The sequence below is a fragment of the Sander lucioperca genome, chromosome 15, assembly GCF_008315115.2.
Source record: "Sander lucioperca isolate FBNREF2018 chromosome 15, SLUC_FBN_1.2, whole genome shotgun sequence".
Taxonomy (NCBI): domain Eukaryota; kingdom Metazoa; phylum Chordata; class Actinopteri; order Perciformes; family Percidae; genus Sander; species Sander lucioperca.
Genome location: NC_050187.1, coordinates 471,467 through 487,038, shown reverse-complemented (window position 1 = coordinate 487,038; position 15,572 = coordinate 471,467). Strand labels below are relative to the sequence as shown.

Here is a 15,572-nt window from a genome sequence, read left to right as displayed (position 1 = left end):
TGTAGGCATGATGTGCTATATCAACTAAATCTGGTTGGTTTGTCAAATGTTATGGTTCAGCAGATAAAATACCTGGTTACCCGGAGCCCAAATTTGAAATGTATCCACAACTTAACCCTTAATACTATACTATGATCCATACAGCCATAAGTTACATGTTATAAATCTCAACACCGTCTCCTCCTAACGCCTGTTAAGTCATGTAAGACTAGGGCTATCTAAAGTTAATTCTTGTTCATTTTTTTTAGTTTGTTCATAGTTTTTATGAAGTGTTTTTAATCCTTGTTTTGGGGATCCTAAACAACTGTTTTGTACTATACATGTCTGTGTTGTACTCATTAAGATCTCATCTGATCAGATTTCAGTCAGTCAAACAACTCTGAATTGTAGTTTCAAACCTTTTCAGCCAATGTAATAAAAAGTCAGTGTTTATTTGGGCTCGAGTCCATAAATCGGGTAATGAAAACACGGAGAACGGGACCTGAAGTCTCGGTTAGCTCCGGTTAGCTCCGATATAAAGGAATGGAGCGGAGGAGACTGCCACGGAGAGGGGTAACAACCAGACTGATAAATGGTGTTCGGGGAGCTTTCACAGCAGCGTGGCCGCAGCATTTCTACGGGTTATCAGCAGTCTTCGAGTACTCGAAAGCAATACTTGAGTAAAAGTACAAGTATGTTACCAGAAAATGACTTTGGTAGAACTTAAAGTCTCCTTTTAGTATATTACTTGAGTACAAGTCTTAAAGTATCTGATATTTACAGTACGTAAGTATCCATAGCAATTTTCTGATATTAAATGTACTTAAGTATTAGAAGAGTAAAAGTTTTTTTGTAAAAGATTATGAACTTTATGGCCAAATGTGTGTAACGTTAGCTTCATCACCACCGTCGTCAGGGTGGTTATTGTCTGTTACCATGGTGACAGAGCCTGCAGCAGGTGTTTCCATGACACTATGAGTCATTATGCTTCCTCCTCTTCTTCTTTAGTTTTGGCCTGTGGTTGTTGTTTTTTTTGCCGCTTGGCATCAGGTCACCAACTGGAATGGAGCGTGCATCATCTTGGCAATCTAGGAGCAATGATTTGCCAAACTTCCTTTTCTTCAGTGTAATACATTTCTTCTGATTTAAAAAAAAAAAAAAAAAAGAATAAAAAAAGAAAAAATAGTAGTAATAAGTAATAGTAATTTAAATTTGATCTAGCTGGGCAGGTCTCAATCTACCTGGGCGGTGTGCCCAAGTAGAACCTATGTATGGGAAACACTGAATGGTAACACTAACTGGAATGAACTCATACCAGTGTCTGCTTTAGAACATTGACAATTTGATTTATGCTTCTATGTCTTTCTGATCTACTAATTCTATTACTTTCTTTATGTTTAACTCCTTGGTTCTTTCAGTGGGCGACAGTGACCTTCCATCTTCCCCACCACGTGCTGAGGTTGGTGGCCAGCGCTATCGTCAATGAGCTGAAGAAGATAAACCAGAACGTAGCTGCCTTGTCTGTGGCCTCATCCATCATGGACAGGCTCTCCTACCTTTTGTCAAGCGCCAGGCCTGAGCTCGGGGTGGGCCCTGGGCGCTCTGTAGATAGGTGAGCAAGCAGGGGAACAAATAATGCTTTGGTTACTGAAGAATCGAACAACGGAACAGTTAAACATCACAAGATCCTCTTCAGGGAGATAATGGTTCTAAATGCAGCATTTCTAAGCATCACTGTACTATGAACATGTTATATTTAGCTGTGAAACCATGGTGTAGGCAATAAGTTGTGCACCAGCAGTGGAGTTGGTTGGTTTTTCAGTATTTTAGACCACCTTTTTTTGTTGCCTCTTGCCACTCTTCTGTCTTCATACCGTCATTGGTTTTCCTGAAGTCGATGAGCACGTTGGAAGAGATGACTCGGTGACATGGTGGTGTTGCACCATGTCACCGTGTCATATCATAATAATAATACCCCTATACTTTTTAATATCATACGGAGCACCTAAAGGGACTTTGGGATTTTTTTTTTCTTTCTAGTGCGCACGACAAACTTTCTGGTGTGCGCGGGATACTTTTTTGTGAGCACGCAAAATGATCTTGTGCTAAAGAGAAACCAATCTAAGGCTAGCAAATGCTGTCAAAATACTGCTAAAGTGATGGTTGGGAGTAATTTCACCCTAGGCTGCTTTGCACCTTGACCTCGAGCCAAACAACCCCCCATAAGCTTTTTTCCCTTATAACGTTGGTGGAGTTAGCGTTATCAGCTGGTTAGCTTAGTGGGGTAAATTACACCACTAATACTGCCCGGAATGATACCAAACTTCTACAGTAGTACAAATAGTTTCTGTACTCATAAAAAGATGGATTGGAAAGTTTGTAACTACACCAGGAGTTTGTTTAAATAACACTTACCTGCTGGCTTCTGCTCTCTGCTGCTACTGCTACCAGGCAGTAAGAGAAAAGAGATACAAAAACAAAAATATTTATTAATTGAACTTATTTTTTAAAAGTAAGTGCTGTAGTACAACTAGCAGGAGACAGGTTATAATTGAGGTAAGTTTGGAGACACTACCTTATTTAATCATTAAATTAATAAATATTTTTGTTGTATCTCTTTTCGGTGTTGTAATTTGTAGACTAGTTTGGTATCATTCAGGCATTATTAGTGGGGTCATTTACGAGATACAAACCTGGATCCGTTAGTGTCTGCACTAAGCTAACCAGCTGATAACGCTAACTCGCCCAATGTTCGATCCAGGTGAAAAAAGCTTCTGGGGGGTTGTTTGGCTCGAGGTCATGGTGCAAAGGACCCTAGGGTGAAATTACTCCAAACCATCACTTTAATATTTCACATTCACAGCATGAAATCGGTTAACAATTGCCTTATCATCTTTAAGTTTGTTGATGACACCATCAGGTACATTCTGTTGCATTTTCAGGAAGATGAATACCTCCTCGGCAGCCGTTCTGACTGCTACTCAGATTGGATTCTCGTGTGCACCAGAAAGTGGGGGGGCTCCGTAGTATAAAGATATGAAATGAAAAGATTCTCATTGTGATAATGGCAATATTCCGACTTGTTGACGCAGTTGCCTGTTCATCTGGCAACTGTTTAGATGTGCACTTTGTTGTACTGTTTACATTTTAACTTTTTTTTTTCAGTTTTTACTTCTATATTTGAAGGTAAACTGTTGCCGTTTATGCTGACATATAAAACAATAACACTTACTTTTTTTCAATTGTATGTTAAAATTAATAATAAAATATTGTTCAGTTTTCTGTTATATTAATCAAGAATATCCCAAATATATATTGTTTTAGGGCCACCTCACCCACATTGCCTACCCCCAGTGTGAACACTTTAAGTCACCAAAGAGAACAGTTAAGGTAGTTGTGTGTAATCATTTAAGAGAGAGATTTATTAATTTGTGCACACTAATTATTATTATTTTTCTCCATGACACCAGCAATAAGGGGCTCCCTTGGGCCAGCCATGCCAATCAGAATACAACATTTAGTGTTCCCTTTACAAGTAGCATTTTAATAGCATTTTGTCATGGGTTGTTAGGATTCTTGAGGGCTATCTATGACACAACATGTAAACATGTTTCTAAAATGTGTTGTTCTCTACAGATCTTTGATGTACAGCGAGGCCAACAGGAGGGAGACTTTTACATCGTGGCCACATGCTGGGTACAGGTGGGCTCAGCCTGACCCAATGGCTCAAGCAGGGTTTTACCATCAGGTAGGTTCTCAGAGAACTAAGGGGCACATCAGTCTGTAGGCATATCCTTAGCTTATATCTCTGTTTACCCTAATGCACATTCACATTAGAGGGGAGGAGGACAAACAGTCTGTAGCCGGGCTGAGAGGTCTCAGACATCCCTTGTGCTGGACAGCCTCAATGCAGGGCTCCAGACTAACTTTTTTCACTAGGAGCACAGTGGCCCCCAACTGAAAATTTTAGGGGCGCAACCAGAAAATTTAGGGGCACACACCGTAAATCAACATGCTAACCAAATATTCACATTTCTACAAATTTCCACTGTATTACTAATAAATACTTTGATAATAGATGCAGAAATTACAATGTGCTGTTTCAAATTCAGTGTCACTTTTGAAGATGCAACATAGAAGGTTAACTGACGGTACCATCGCTGTCATGAACAAAAAAAAGAAATACACACACACACATACACACATACATACACACATACACACATACATACATACATACATAATGAATTCAACTTCAAATTAAACATGCGTTGTTTAGGCTACTACTGAACCAATATGGGTACCGATACCTGAAATTTGGTTCCGTTACCCAACGGTACCTTTTTGTTGGTACTTTCCCTCTATAATTACAAAACAATTAATTTCAGTTGTAAAAAATATTGTCAAACCTATTTATCCTATGTACTTAGAACATGATGTTAATTTATTAGAATATGTTACACTCTAAATAAATTAAACAAAAATAAAAATAAAACCCCTCTCTCTCTCCTCCCAAACCCATCCCTACAACCTATTAAATTGAATAATTATTCATTTCTTACTCACTGTAACTTTTATTCTCTATAGTCTTTGTATAATCTTTTTTAGCCTGTTTTATTTTCATGACCATTTTTAATTGCTCTTTAATATTTCATGTAAAGTACTTTGAATTGCCTTGTTGCTGAAAGGTAGGTAGGTATATGTTGCAGTCACAACCACGGGTGTAAAGATACATTGATCTGGATCAATATATCATTTCAATGATCCAATAGATGCAAGTGAAAATATTGATACATATCCTCATGTTTATGATGCGATATTACTTTGAAATTCCCACTTTTTGTTTATTTTTAATTAAAAATGTGTTAAAAGAAGTTTGTTTTTCATTTAAATGTCTGGAAGAGCTCGGTAATAAAGCTGTCAGATCATATTTTAGTTGCTTTTTGTGATATGATAGTAAATGAGTTAAATGGCCATATGATAATGTTTCATATTGATTGCTGGCCCCTAAATTGAATCAAAATCTTATTGTGGCAGATATCAGCAAATATTGTCTAGTTGTCCATAGTATTGATATATAATAATGTATTGAGATAAAAGTTAATTTAAACCCTTAGTCACAACCGTAGATGAGAACTCCCTGGGTGGATAAAGGGTCTAAACTTAACTATAAGCTATTCTAAGTTAGCAGTGACTCTCGATTATAGCATTGTCTGTGTACCTAGGTTTGTTTACATAAGTGGACCAGAGTTTAAGCTAGACCTTTCCTTACATCAGAATATGATCCAAATATGATCCATATTCCACACTATCCAAATCAGTGGTAGTGTCGTAAAGCATTACAAACTTCTCCTGAGAGATCGTACCGGCTCGCCAAAGTTACAAGAAGAACAGGTGTCTGCAGCGCAGAGTGGCAATGACAGCAGCACCAGTCAGTGTAGCATCAAATTGGTTTTGAAGCTATTATGTTAAGGTAAAATAGTTACATACTGTTATGCTATTAATTCATTATTTATTTATTTGGCATATTTCCCAATAGACATTTTTGGCGTTGATAATTTCATCTGCCAGGCAACTACGCATGACACAGGCAAAAAGCCAGCATGTGCTGGCTAACAATGCCTGAAATGCTCCCACCTCTTACTGGAGTCACCTGCTGTTCTGTCCTCCCAGAGGACGTAGCGCCCCCCTTAGCTCAATTGGTAGTGATGATCCGCTGCCACAGCTCAATTATTTTCTTCGCCAGACACCGTACATTGCGGGGGAAATGCTGGGTAATATCAGCTGATGAAGTAGCTTTAGCTTAGCACTTAACCCTCCTCTCTTTGCCGCCTTTCTGTGTTGGTAGCCTCCTACGTCTTGTCTCGTCCGAGTTATGAAATCCAATGTTCAAAAGTTCTTGTCAGCTCTATGATATGTATGCAAGACTCTTCTTAGTGAGCAGGCTTGAACCAAATGGGCAGATAACTACTAATATGCAGAATGTGGTGAGACACTGAAACTCGCTCCGCCATCTTGGTCCAGACAATTATAATTTACAATAATGTAATATCATTGCTGGTTTGCCTTGTTTTTACACCTGCTGTGCAAACTCAGGAAGAATAAAAACGGACAATGTGGAATGGAGCTGTGTAAGTGTTTAAGCTATACTGTTCCCTCCTGTCTTTCCACAGCCTGCCTCAACAGGGGATGACAGAGCCATGTGTTTCACCTGCAGTGTGTGTCTGGTCTGTTGGGAACCTACTGATGAGCCCTGGTGAGTAGAGATAACTAATTAGGGCCCAAGCACCAAAGTGCCAGGGCCCAATGGTCAGTGCCAGGGACCTATTGTTTCTAAACAGATAATTTTTCTGCTGCGTTTTTGAGAGGCTTGGGATGCTCGAAAACTCACAAAAATTGGCACACATGTCAGACATGGTGAAAATCTTTGCAGGGATATGGCCTAGGCGTGGCCAGTGGGCGTCGTAGCACCCCCAAATGCACACCAAGGTTGGGATAAAGTTCCTTTGATGTTCACGAAATTTGGTGGGAACATTGTGCTCATCTTTAGGACATATCAGTAAGCCATCTTGCATTTTGTGTCTTGATTTTCATTTTACAAACACATGTTTGAAGACAAAACTTTGCAGCCATATTCAAACTAGTAATTTTGATTTGATATTGCATTTTGGCTATATAGCAATTTGGTTCATGCGTATTTAGTGGGCTCCATAGCACCCCCTAATGCGTGGAATGCCATAATTTGGACAAAGTTGCTGTGATATTCACGAAATTTGGTACCCACATTGCTCTCATCATTTCGGACATATTTACTTTAATTAGCGCTGCCCAAAAGGAAGTCATGTATTTTATGCAATCCTCCCAGGGGGTTTACCGGTTTTGTCTCATATTTGGTTGGCATAATCCTCCCAGGAATGTGACCCTAAATTGTGAAGGAATGTAAGTGTAACAGCAACCGGCATCCCGCTAGTACCCTCCATATGCTGGGAGGGGCGGGGATCTGTTCATCGCTGCTTGCAGCTTTAATTCTGCTTGAGCTACTATATCATATCAATGATGACCAACATTTCTCCACTGCCCCCAGGTCCGAACATGAGCGACATTCTCCCAATTGTCCCTTTGTGAAGGGCGAGCACACACAGAACGTGCCGCTGTCAGTGACACTGGCAACCAGCCCTGCCCAGTTTCCCAACAGCCTCGATAGTTTGGACAAGATCGCTTGCTATGGCTTCGGCAGCTGCCCGCAGTTTCTGGCTGCTGCCACCAAGAGGGGCAAGATCTGCATCTGGGATGTCTCCAAAATGATGAAGGTCAGAGAATCTAACGGAATGCGTGAGACTGTATCACCTGTCCTGTGTTCCACTTTTAAAGATATTGGTGTCAGTAGGACTGACCAATACTTCAAAACTGCGATAATCGACATCCAAACCAGTATGCTTCCTTCCTTTTCCCTCCTTTCCTTATTTTCTTTTTATTATTATTATTATTATTATTATTATTATTATTATTATTTTTGCAATGCATATACTATATATATATATATATATATATATATATATATATATATATAGATATATATATATATGTATATATATATATATATATGTATATATATATATATATATATATATATATATATATATATATGTATGTATGTATATGTGTACATTATAGCCCATTCATATAGACTAGCCCATGAAATAAGGAATAGTAATCCTACATATGCATCAACATTCATTATAATACTGAATGTTAGAATAATTGTAATGTGTGTGTTAGGACTGCAAGATATTTTGTTTCAGCATTGACATCATGTCCAGTGTCGCATCACAGGACGTGTGATGTATACACTACAACTTTTTTTTGCTGCTTGATACAAAAAGGAAAACTTGCATGGTTTTCATTTTCCACGTCTAATGTCACCGGCCGACCCTTTCCCTTTAAGACAGGTGGTCATGTGGGCAACGTGTGTATGTGACGTGGTCTGACGGGTTTGTTAGGGGAAGTGAGGCTCTCCCGTGTGTGCGTAGAGAAGTATTGTAAGCGACAGGTGCAGCAGACACAGTGATGCACATGCTTTTCCATGGGTAGTGAAGCTACAGTAGTCAGTGTGTGTTTGCTGCAAAGATGAAATAAAGCACCTGATTAATGCAACGTTGTCACGACGTCTCCTCTCCTCATTCTTCACCGCAGAGTTACCAGACTAGAAGCTGGCTACCAGCTAGTAGCCAGGCTAAATCTAATTGAGTTAGATGTAAATCACACTGATTTTAAGACTTCTTGGATTCATAGTTTGTTGCTAGTGCATGACATGGCCCCCTCGAAAACGAGATGATACATCTCAAGGGGTTTATTCTAATAAACAAATTTTGAACACATGCAGGCTCTGCATGCACAGCCAATCACCAATCACAATCAATGTTGATCAATTTATCAAACAAACAAAGCAGCAGTCAAACAACCTGAAAATGATTGAGTGACAAAAAGGGGCAACATAATGGAGCCCCTTTATTTTCGGGGAAGCAACATGCGTGCATTATTAATATCAATGACTTTATCCTGGATTGATAGTAGAGTATTATATAAATACAGTGGTGCCATGTGAGTCAACCAGTGTATTTAACTACATAATTTCCCTCTCCAAAATTACATCAGAAGAGTAGTCAAAGCACTTACTTGCTTTTGTCTTTGTAAAGCATTAAAGTTCAACAAAGAAAGAAAACGTTCTTCTATTTTTATTTTCTATGCAGATGCACTCCACTACCAAATCACCCCAGTAATTTAAGTAATGCTTTATTATTTCCAAAAACAGCTAGTCAAGTCATAACGCAGGAAAAAATATATTGCAATGTCCGTTTTTTTTCCCAGTATTGTAAATCCTTAGTGTTTGTAGGCCTAGGTGCGGCGCTGTCCTAGGTGCTGAAATCGATAGACAGACCGGAGGGAAAAACAGCCTGGGACAGCCCTAGGTGTCAGACAGTAAATGTTGCTATATTGACCCCAGATTCAAGAGTGTGCAATTGTGTGTTGAACAGGTGCACTTGAAGTTTGACATCAATCCGTACGACCCGGCCATCCTGAGGCAGCTGATTCTGTGTGGTGGTGAACAGAGCCAGCAGACACTCACCGAGTCTCGGAGACCAACTCTGGCATGGCTCGAGGAGTCATCCTCCTGCTCTGACCTGCCCAAGCTAGAGGGAGACAGGTGAAAAACACACACACACACACACACACACACACACACACACACACACACACACACACACACACACACACACACACACACAGACAGCGCAAGACAACTTCCTGTCCTGAGTCTATGGTTGTTGCCGGGCAACTGGAGTTTTTGCATGGACATTTGATAGAATGTACTTAAACAGTTAGTGAGTAACTTCTCCATAGCATGGACATGTCAGCGAATTATATTGTATCTTTTCATAAACAATAACATCAACAACAAAAGCGTGGATGACTGGAAAGAGAGTGGCCACAAACTGCGACCCAGCCACTCTGTACTTCTTCTGTAGGAATGTTGTGCAGGCATTTCCCTATAAGGCTTAGGCCCTAGCCGTTTTGGGCACCATCTAAGCTGAAATTAATGTAAAATCAATGTGAGCATCAAAACTAACTAGTTGAACTAGCAAGTTTTTGCTTTTTTATTTGTGTTATTTAATTATCACCTGCTTCAGCTTTTCCAACGTTTTAGACACAGATATGGTGGTAATAATAATGGTCCAAGATGATGTGAAATTTTTTTTTTTAAATAAAAAAAAGTCCCATTTTCTCCAGGAAGGACCCCTAAACCCCCTGCCAAATACGTGGAAGTCTTCCACGAACCGAGGGAAAACTCTGTTGTGTGTGTCAATGAATGAGTTACAGTTCTCAGTTTGTAGTTATCATGTTAGTCGTGTTTTTAACCATTAATTATTTTCCAGTGATGACCAGTTGGAGGATTCAGACAGTGATGAGCATTCCCGATCAGAGTCCGTTACAGGTATGAAGACTTGAATTTTCCCTGTTTGTCATTTCCTTGTTGTTCGGATTTGGATAGACCGTATCTGAAGCTACGTGGATATATTTAAAAACACACGTCTCTTCATGTTAGGCCTCATTGAAATAGAATTTACCATCATTGGTGTCAGGTTCTAGACAGGAAAGACCTCCGACCTGTTCTCTTGCCTCTCTTGTTCCAGGCCAGCAGTCCCAGTGGGAGGGCATGGATGTCAGCCTGGGGGTGACGTCTCTGAGTGTGCTCCAGCAGCCAGAGAAGCTCCAGTGGGAGGTGGTGGCCAGTGTGCTGGAGGACACGGTCAAGGACCTGGAGGAATTGGGTGCCAACCCTTCACTAAACCAAACCAAGGCCCATAGCCAGGCCAAAGCAAAGGACAAGGTCTCTGACCACCACAACATTCCCTTCCCCTGCCTGCTGGCCGGAGGCCTGCTCAGCTACCGCTCAGCATCCAGCACCCCCATGGCTGGACCCCCACCCACAGCCCCAGCTACAACACGCAGGACCACAGATGGTCCCCTTAGGACTCAGGGCCCTGACCCCTCCCACCCTGGGCCTCTACAGGACCAGGGCCCCATGGAGATAGAGACCTGCAACCCCCAGACTGCAGCCCAGGAGCAGGGCTTCTCTAACCTAGTAGGTTCCCATCCACCAAGCCCCTCTTCTCTGCCGGCTGTGCGCAGGACTATACCCGTGCTGCTGCTGTACAGTATCAGAGAGGTGGATGACAAGTCCTCAGGGCAGGTGTTTGCCCAAATGAACAACCTAATGAGCAAGGGGCTCCACGAGGAGGGCTTCACTGTGCCACAGATTATAGAGATGGAGTTTGACACACACGAGCAGCTTCTTCTTCAGGATCCACCCATCACTTACATTCAGCAGTTTGCTGATGTAGCAACTAATCTGGCAGGGTTAGACGGTCACATGGACAAATGGAGCACACTGGCTGCAGCAACTGCGTCCGCCCCGCCTCGACCTGGAGCACTGGTGCAGTGCTTGAGGCTGCCCAAACAGCTGGAAGAGGAGAATCTTTATGTGGACTCTATCACGCCCTGCTGGGATGGTGTGCACCTTCTGGTGGGCCTGCAACCATGCGGCGCTGAATCTCTGAGTGCTACAAACCAAGTGGAGGCCCTCAACAATCTCAACCGCCTGCACTCTGCCCTCTGCAGCCAGCGCAAAGGAGACCCTCTCCACTCAGTGGCCAATGGGGTGGAAGGCCACCACTCAGGGGGGTCACCACCTCAGACCCCCCTCATTCTGCCCCCGGGAGACCAGCAGCAGCAGCAGAAGACCCCAAGTGGTGGGAGTGGAGGCTATCTTGCACTCTACAAGCTCAACTACTCCACACGTATTGTCACCTTGGACGAGGAACCTGTCAAGGTGCAACAGATCTGGGACCCCTCTGATGCCATCACCTCTCTCATTTTGCTTCCTCCAGATGTGCTTGATAGCAGGGAGGATGACAGTGAAGAGGCTCCTGAGGAGGCTCACTCCTCCGGGTCCAAAAATGGCTCCTCTGGGTTCGGAGCGGGCCCGGCTGGCTCTGCTGCCTCTGGAACTGGGACTGCATGTGGAGCAGCCACAACTAGCAGCAGCGCTACGGTCACCTGCCCCTCGGCCTCTGCCTGGGGCCACAAAGAGTGCAAGCGGTTAGATGTGACTGGCCTGGGCCACCTAGTGGTCACCACACAGGCTGGGTACATTATGATACTGGACCTGTCCACGTTGGAGGTCCTGGCCAAGGTGGAGCCGCCTATAAAGGAGGGCTCAGCAGAGGAGACAGACCCCTTTGTCTCAGTTACCTATTGCTCTGGGACCGACCGCCTTTGTGCCTGTACCAAAGGTGAGTGCATCCTTCCTGGACCCGTTTCCCTGCAGACAGCAGCACTGTTGACTACTGGGATGCATAGGCTGGCTTTAAAGGAGAATTCCGGTCGATTCCAACCCGTAGCTCTGTTGTTTGTAAATTAGGAGTACTGTCAGTAGCGAGAAAAACGAAACCAATCGGTGCTGCCTACACCGAGTTATCCTCCTGCTAGAGTTAGCACCCAACAGGCTTAAACAGGGCAAGTTTTAAACGTGTTTTTAGCCTCTAAACATGCTCGAAATGCCATTACAAGTGCTTAGCCATGTGCAGTTATTCCTTCCAAGGGAACACAGCGAATTTGACTGCAGTAGATGTGACAGAAAGGCATAAAAGTTGTGTTAATCCATACCTCTGTTTATTTCCTGGTTTATGGTGAAGCCCACACTAGTCGAATGCCGATCTCATACAATCCAATATTCCAAAATGTAAGAGGTTCTTTACATAGTAACGCGTATGTATCAACAAGCTGTAACCTGACACCACAGTGGAGAGAGCAGAGCTGCAGTTCAAGAGTTCAACAGCTAGGTAACCTAGCAACGGCAGCAGGGGAGGAGCTCACAGAGCTGACAGACGGAGCTTGGAGTTAGATCAGGACTAATATGAGAAAATGGTTCCAGTTTGTGCCTTTCTACATTGCGGCAACCAAATGAAGAGATATTTGAGCTTGAGCTTTCACCGTCTACCCCTCCGCAACCGGGAGATTTCACAGTTGTGTGTAGCATGATTATGTATAAAACCACACACTGCACTCTACATACTTTACATTGATTGTGTCTAGATTGTGATATTGTAATTTCCTTTTTGTTGTTGAAGTAAAGACACAAAAGCACAAATGTAATGTGTACTGTTATATTATAAAACCACTGATAACAGACAGGTGCAGCAATATATTATAGAACTGTACAATGTACTTATTCTTACAATTTATTTATTCTTACAATTTACTTGTACAACACTTTTTCCTAATAGAACTGTGCAGTTGCTTTGTTTATTCCTAGTAATGGCAATACCAAGTATTACTAGAAATCATATTATTAGACTCAGAAAATGTCCTCTGCCTCTTTGAATCCTGTGTAACTTCCAGTGGGGGAGGGGTACTCTGGTCTGATCACTGCTACAACACAGGTAGGCAATGTTCTTCTGGTGCCACGGCCAAGGGGCTCTCCTCTCAGAACCCACTCCAGAATCACCCGGTAGGCCACGAGTCTGCATTGGCTGGGGGGGAGGAAGGGTGAGCTTTGGTTATTTCACTAAAGAAGTGACGCATTTACTTATAATAAATAATAATACATTTCATTTATAGAGGGCTTTTCATCGTACTCAAAGATACTTTACAGTAAAAACCAGCACATATAGCACATTAAAAACAGATAAGTAATAAAACCAACACATACAACAAGCATATTTAGAAGCAATTAAAAACAATAAAACCAGTAACTATCAGGTGAGAAATGTAAGATTATTGTATGTGGAAAGCTAATCTGAAGAGGTGTGTTTTGATTATTGTTTTGAATGTGTATTTACAACAAATGTATCTAAGCTAGGACAGAGTCACGACAGCCTGTTGTACTCACTCATTAGACAGCTGGCCGTCAGGTCCGTCCGGTTTAGGCCGCTTCTTCCAATTTACTTTATGGACAAACAAAAAAAACGCTTCCAGAACATCCTTATAGATCAGATGGGGAAACCTCTGTGTATGGGCGAAACCATGTCCGTTATCTGGGGACCCATCCAGACCAGGCTGGATGAGATCCCATTCCTTACAGCACAGGCTTTCTATCCACACGAGCATCATGTACCCGCATCACGTGCAACCAGCCACAACTGTAAAATCTCCAGGTTGCGGAGGGGTAGACGGTGAAAGCTCAAGCTCAAATATCTCTTCATTTGGTTGCCGCAATGTGGAAAGGCACAAACTGGAACCATTTTCTCATATTAGTCCTGATCTAACTCCGAGCTCCGTCTGTCAGCTCTGTGAGCTCCTCCCCTGCTGCCGTTGCTAGGTTACCTAGCTGTTGAACTCTTGAACTGCAGCTCTGCTCGCTCCACTGTAGTGTCAGGTTACAGCTTGTTGATACATACGCATTATTATGGAAAGAACCTCTTACATTTTGGAATATTGGATTGTATGAGATCGGCATTCGACTAGTGTGGGCTTCACCATAAACCAGGAAATAAACAGAGGTATGGATTAACACAACTTTTATGGCTTTCTGTCACATCTACTGCAGTCAAATTCGCTGTGTTCCCTTGGAAGGAATAACTGCACATGGCTAAGCACTTGTAATGGCATTTCGAGCATGTTTAGAGGCTAAAAACACGTTTAAAACTTGCCCTGTTTAAGCCCTGTTTAAGCCTGTTGGGTGCTAACTCTAGCAGGAGGATAACTCGGTGTAGGCAGCACCGATTGGTTTCGTTTTTCTCGCTACTGACAGTACTCCTAATTTACAAACAACAGAGCTACAGGTTGGAATCGACCGGAATTCTCCTTGAACTTGCACTGATGAATGATGATGATGTTTTCTCAACATATCTTTATGGCAAATCAGTTTATATAACTCATTGTATCCATATATTGTTGTGGTTCAGCACCTGCAGTCAGATGAGTTGACATTGTAAACTTACTTCAACTGTATACTGTAAAATGTAAATAAATGAACTGAGGTTAGTGTTGAAATAAAAGTGAAAGAATTTGTATGTATTAATTATGTTTCTTTCCCCTTCTCAAGGTGGAGAACTTCATTTCCTTCAAATTGGAGGTGTGTGTGATGATATAGATGATGGAGACATGTTTATTGATGGCCCCCTTTCTAAAGGGGCTGAACTGCTGCTTGAGGGGGCCAAGCCCTGCTCCAACCCCTCTAGTCCTGGGATCACAGGTAAAACTGACACAAGACACACTCGGTCATTCATTCCCCACAGTGGGTTGGCATTGCAGACCACATGGTCTGATTGTACATTTTTTGCCCCAGTGATTCTGTTATTCTGATGTTTCACAACTGTCCCCCAACTTGTGCAGGAGTGGACCTCCTGGTGGACCAACCGCTGACCACAGAGAGCCTCATGTCACTAGTGGAGCTGACACGCTTCGAGACGTTGACCCCGCGCTTCTCGGCCACAGTGCCACCGTGCTGGGTGGAGGTGCAGCAAGAGCAGCAGCAGCGCCGCCACCCACAGCACCTTCACCAGCAGCATCACGGAGATGCAGCCCAACACACCCGCACCTGGAAGCTTCAGACTGACGGGTAGCTTTGACTTTATTGGTATTTTCAGGCAAAAGGAATGGGTAATATGGGCAACAGTAGTTGATCTTTCACTGTCCTATGTAATGGGTTATAGGCACACATATGTAGTCAATTTATTTTAGTATTTCACATATTGACCTCATAGTTTTAAGGTAAAGGGCAATTTCTCCATACTGTTTATTTCATTGATAATTACAGTCCAGTCATTTTGGAGGGTTTGTCTGCAGCCATTTCCACATGATGGCTTTCTTGCTAGCAGCAACAACTTTTTAAAGAGATCTTCTCCTTTCCATGAGTTTAAAATTAAAAAAATTTCCACTTAGCTGCCCCCATGTTTAGATAGTTGTAGGGTCTTACATTTTAGCCTCTTACTGTTCTACACAAATCTTAAGATTATCATATTTCATTCACTATATTCATTAGTAGGAACTTACATTGTAGCTTGTTTCACCGCTACTGGACCAATGTC

The 15,572-nt window shown here is 42.3% G+C and overlaps 1 protein-coding gene across 4 annotated transcripts in view; it reads left to right on the top strand.

The window, feature by feature from the left end:
* Positions 1-15,572, top strand: part of birc6 (baculoviral IAP repeat containing 6) — a 149,237-nt gene that overhangs the window by 13,686 nt on the left and 119,979 nt on the right. For all 4 annotated transcript variants that reach the window (XM_035992589.1, XM_035992590.1, XM_031299978.2 and 1 more), the window contains exons 4-12: positions 1,398-1,591; positions 3,616-3,727; positions 6,153-6,235; positions 7,064-7,289; positions 9,015-9,184; positions 9,915-9,973; positions 10,173-11,834; positions 14,588-14,737; positions 14,878-15,103. In XM_035992589.1, coding sequence (XP_035848482.1) covers positions 1,398-1,591; positions 3,616-3,727; positions 6,153-6,235; positions 7,064-7,289; positions 9,015-9,184; positions 9,915-9,973; positions 10,173-11,834; positions 14,588-14,737; positions 14,878-15,103 — 2,882 coding nt within the window. The remainder of the gene's footprint in view (positions 1-1,397; positions 1,592-3,615; positions 3,728-6,152; positions 6,236-7,063; positions 7,290-9,014; positions 9,185-9,914; positions 9,974-10,172; positions 11,835-14,587; positions 14,738-14,877; positions 15,104-15,572) is intronic.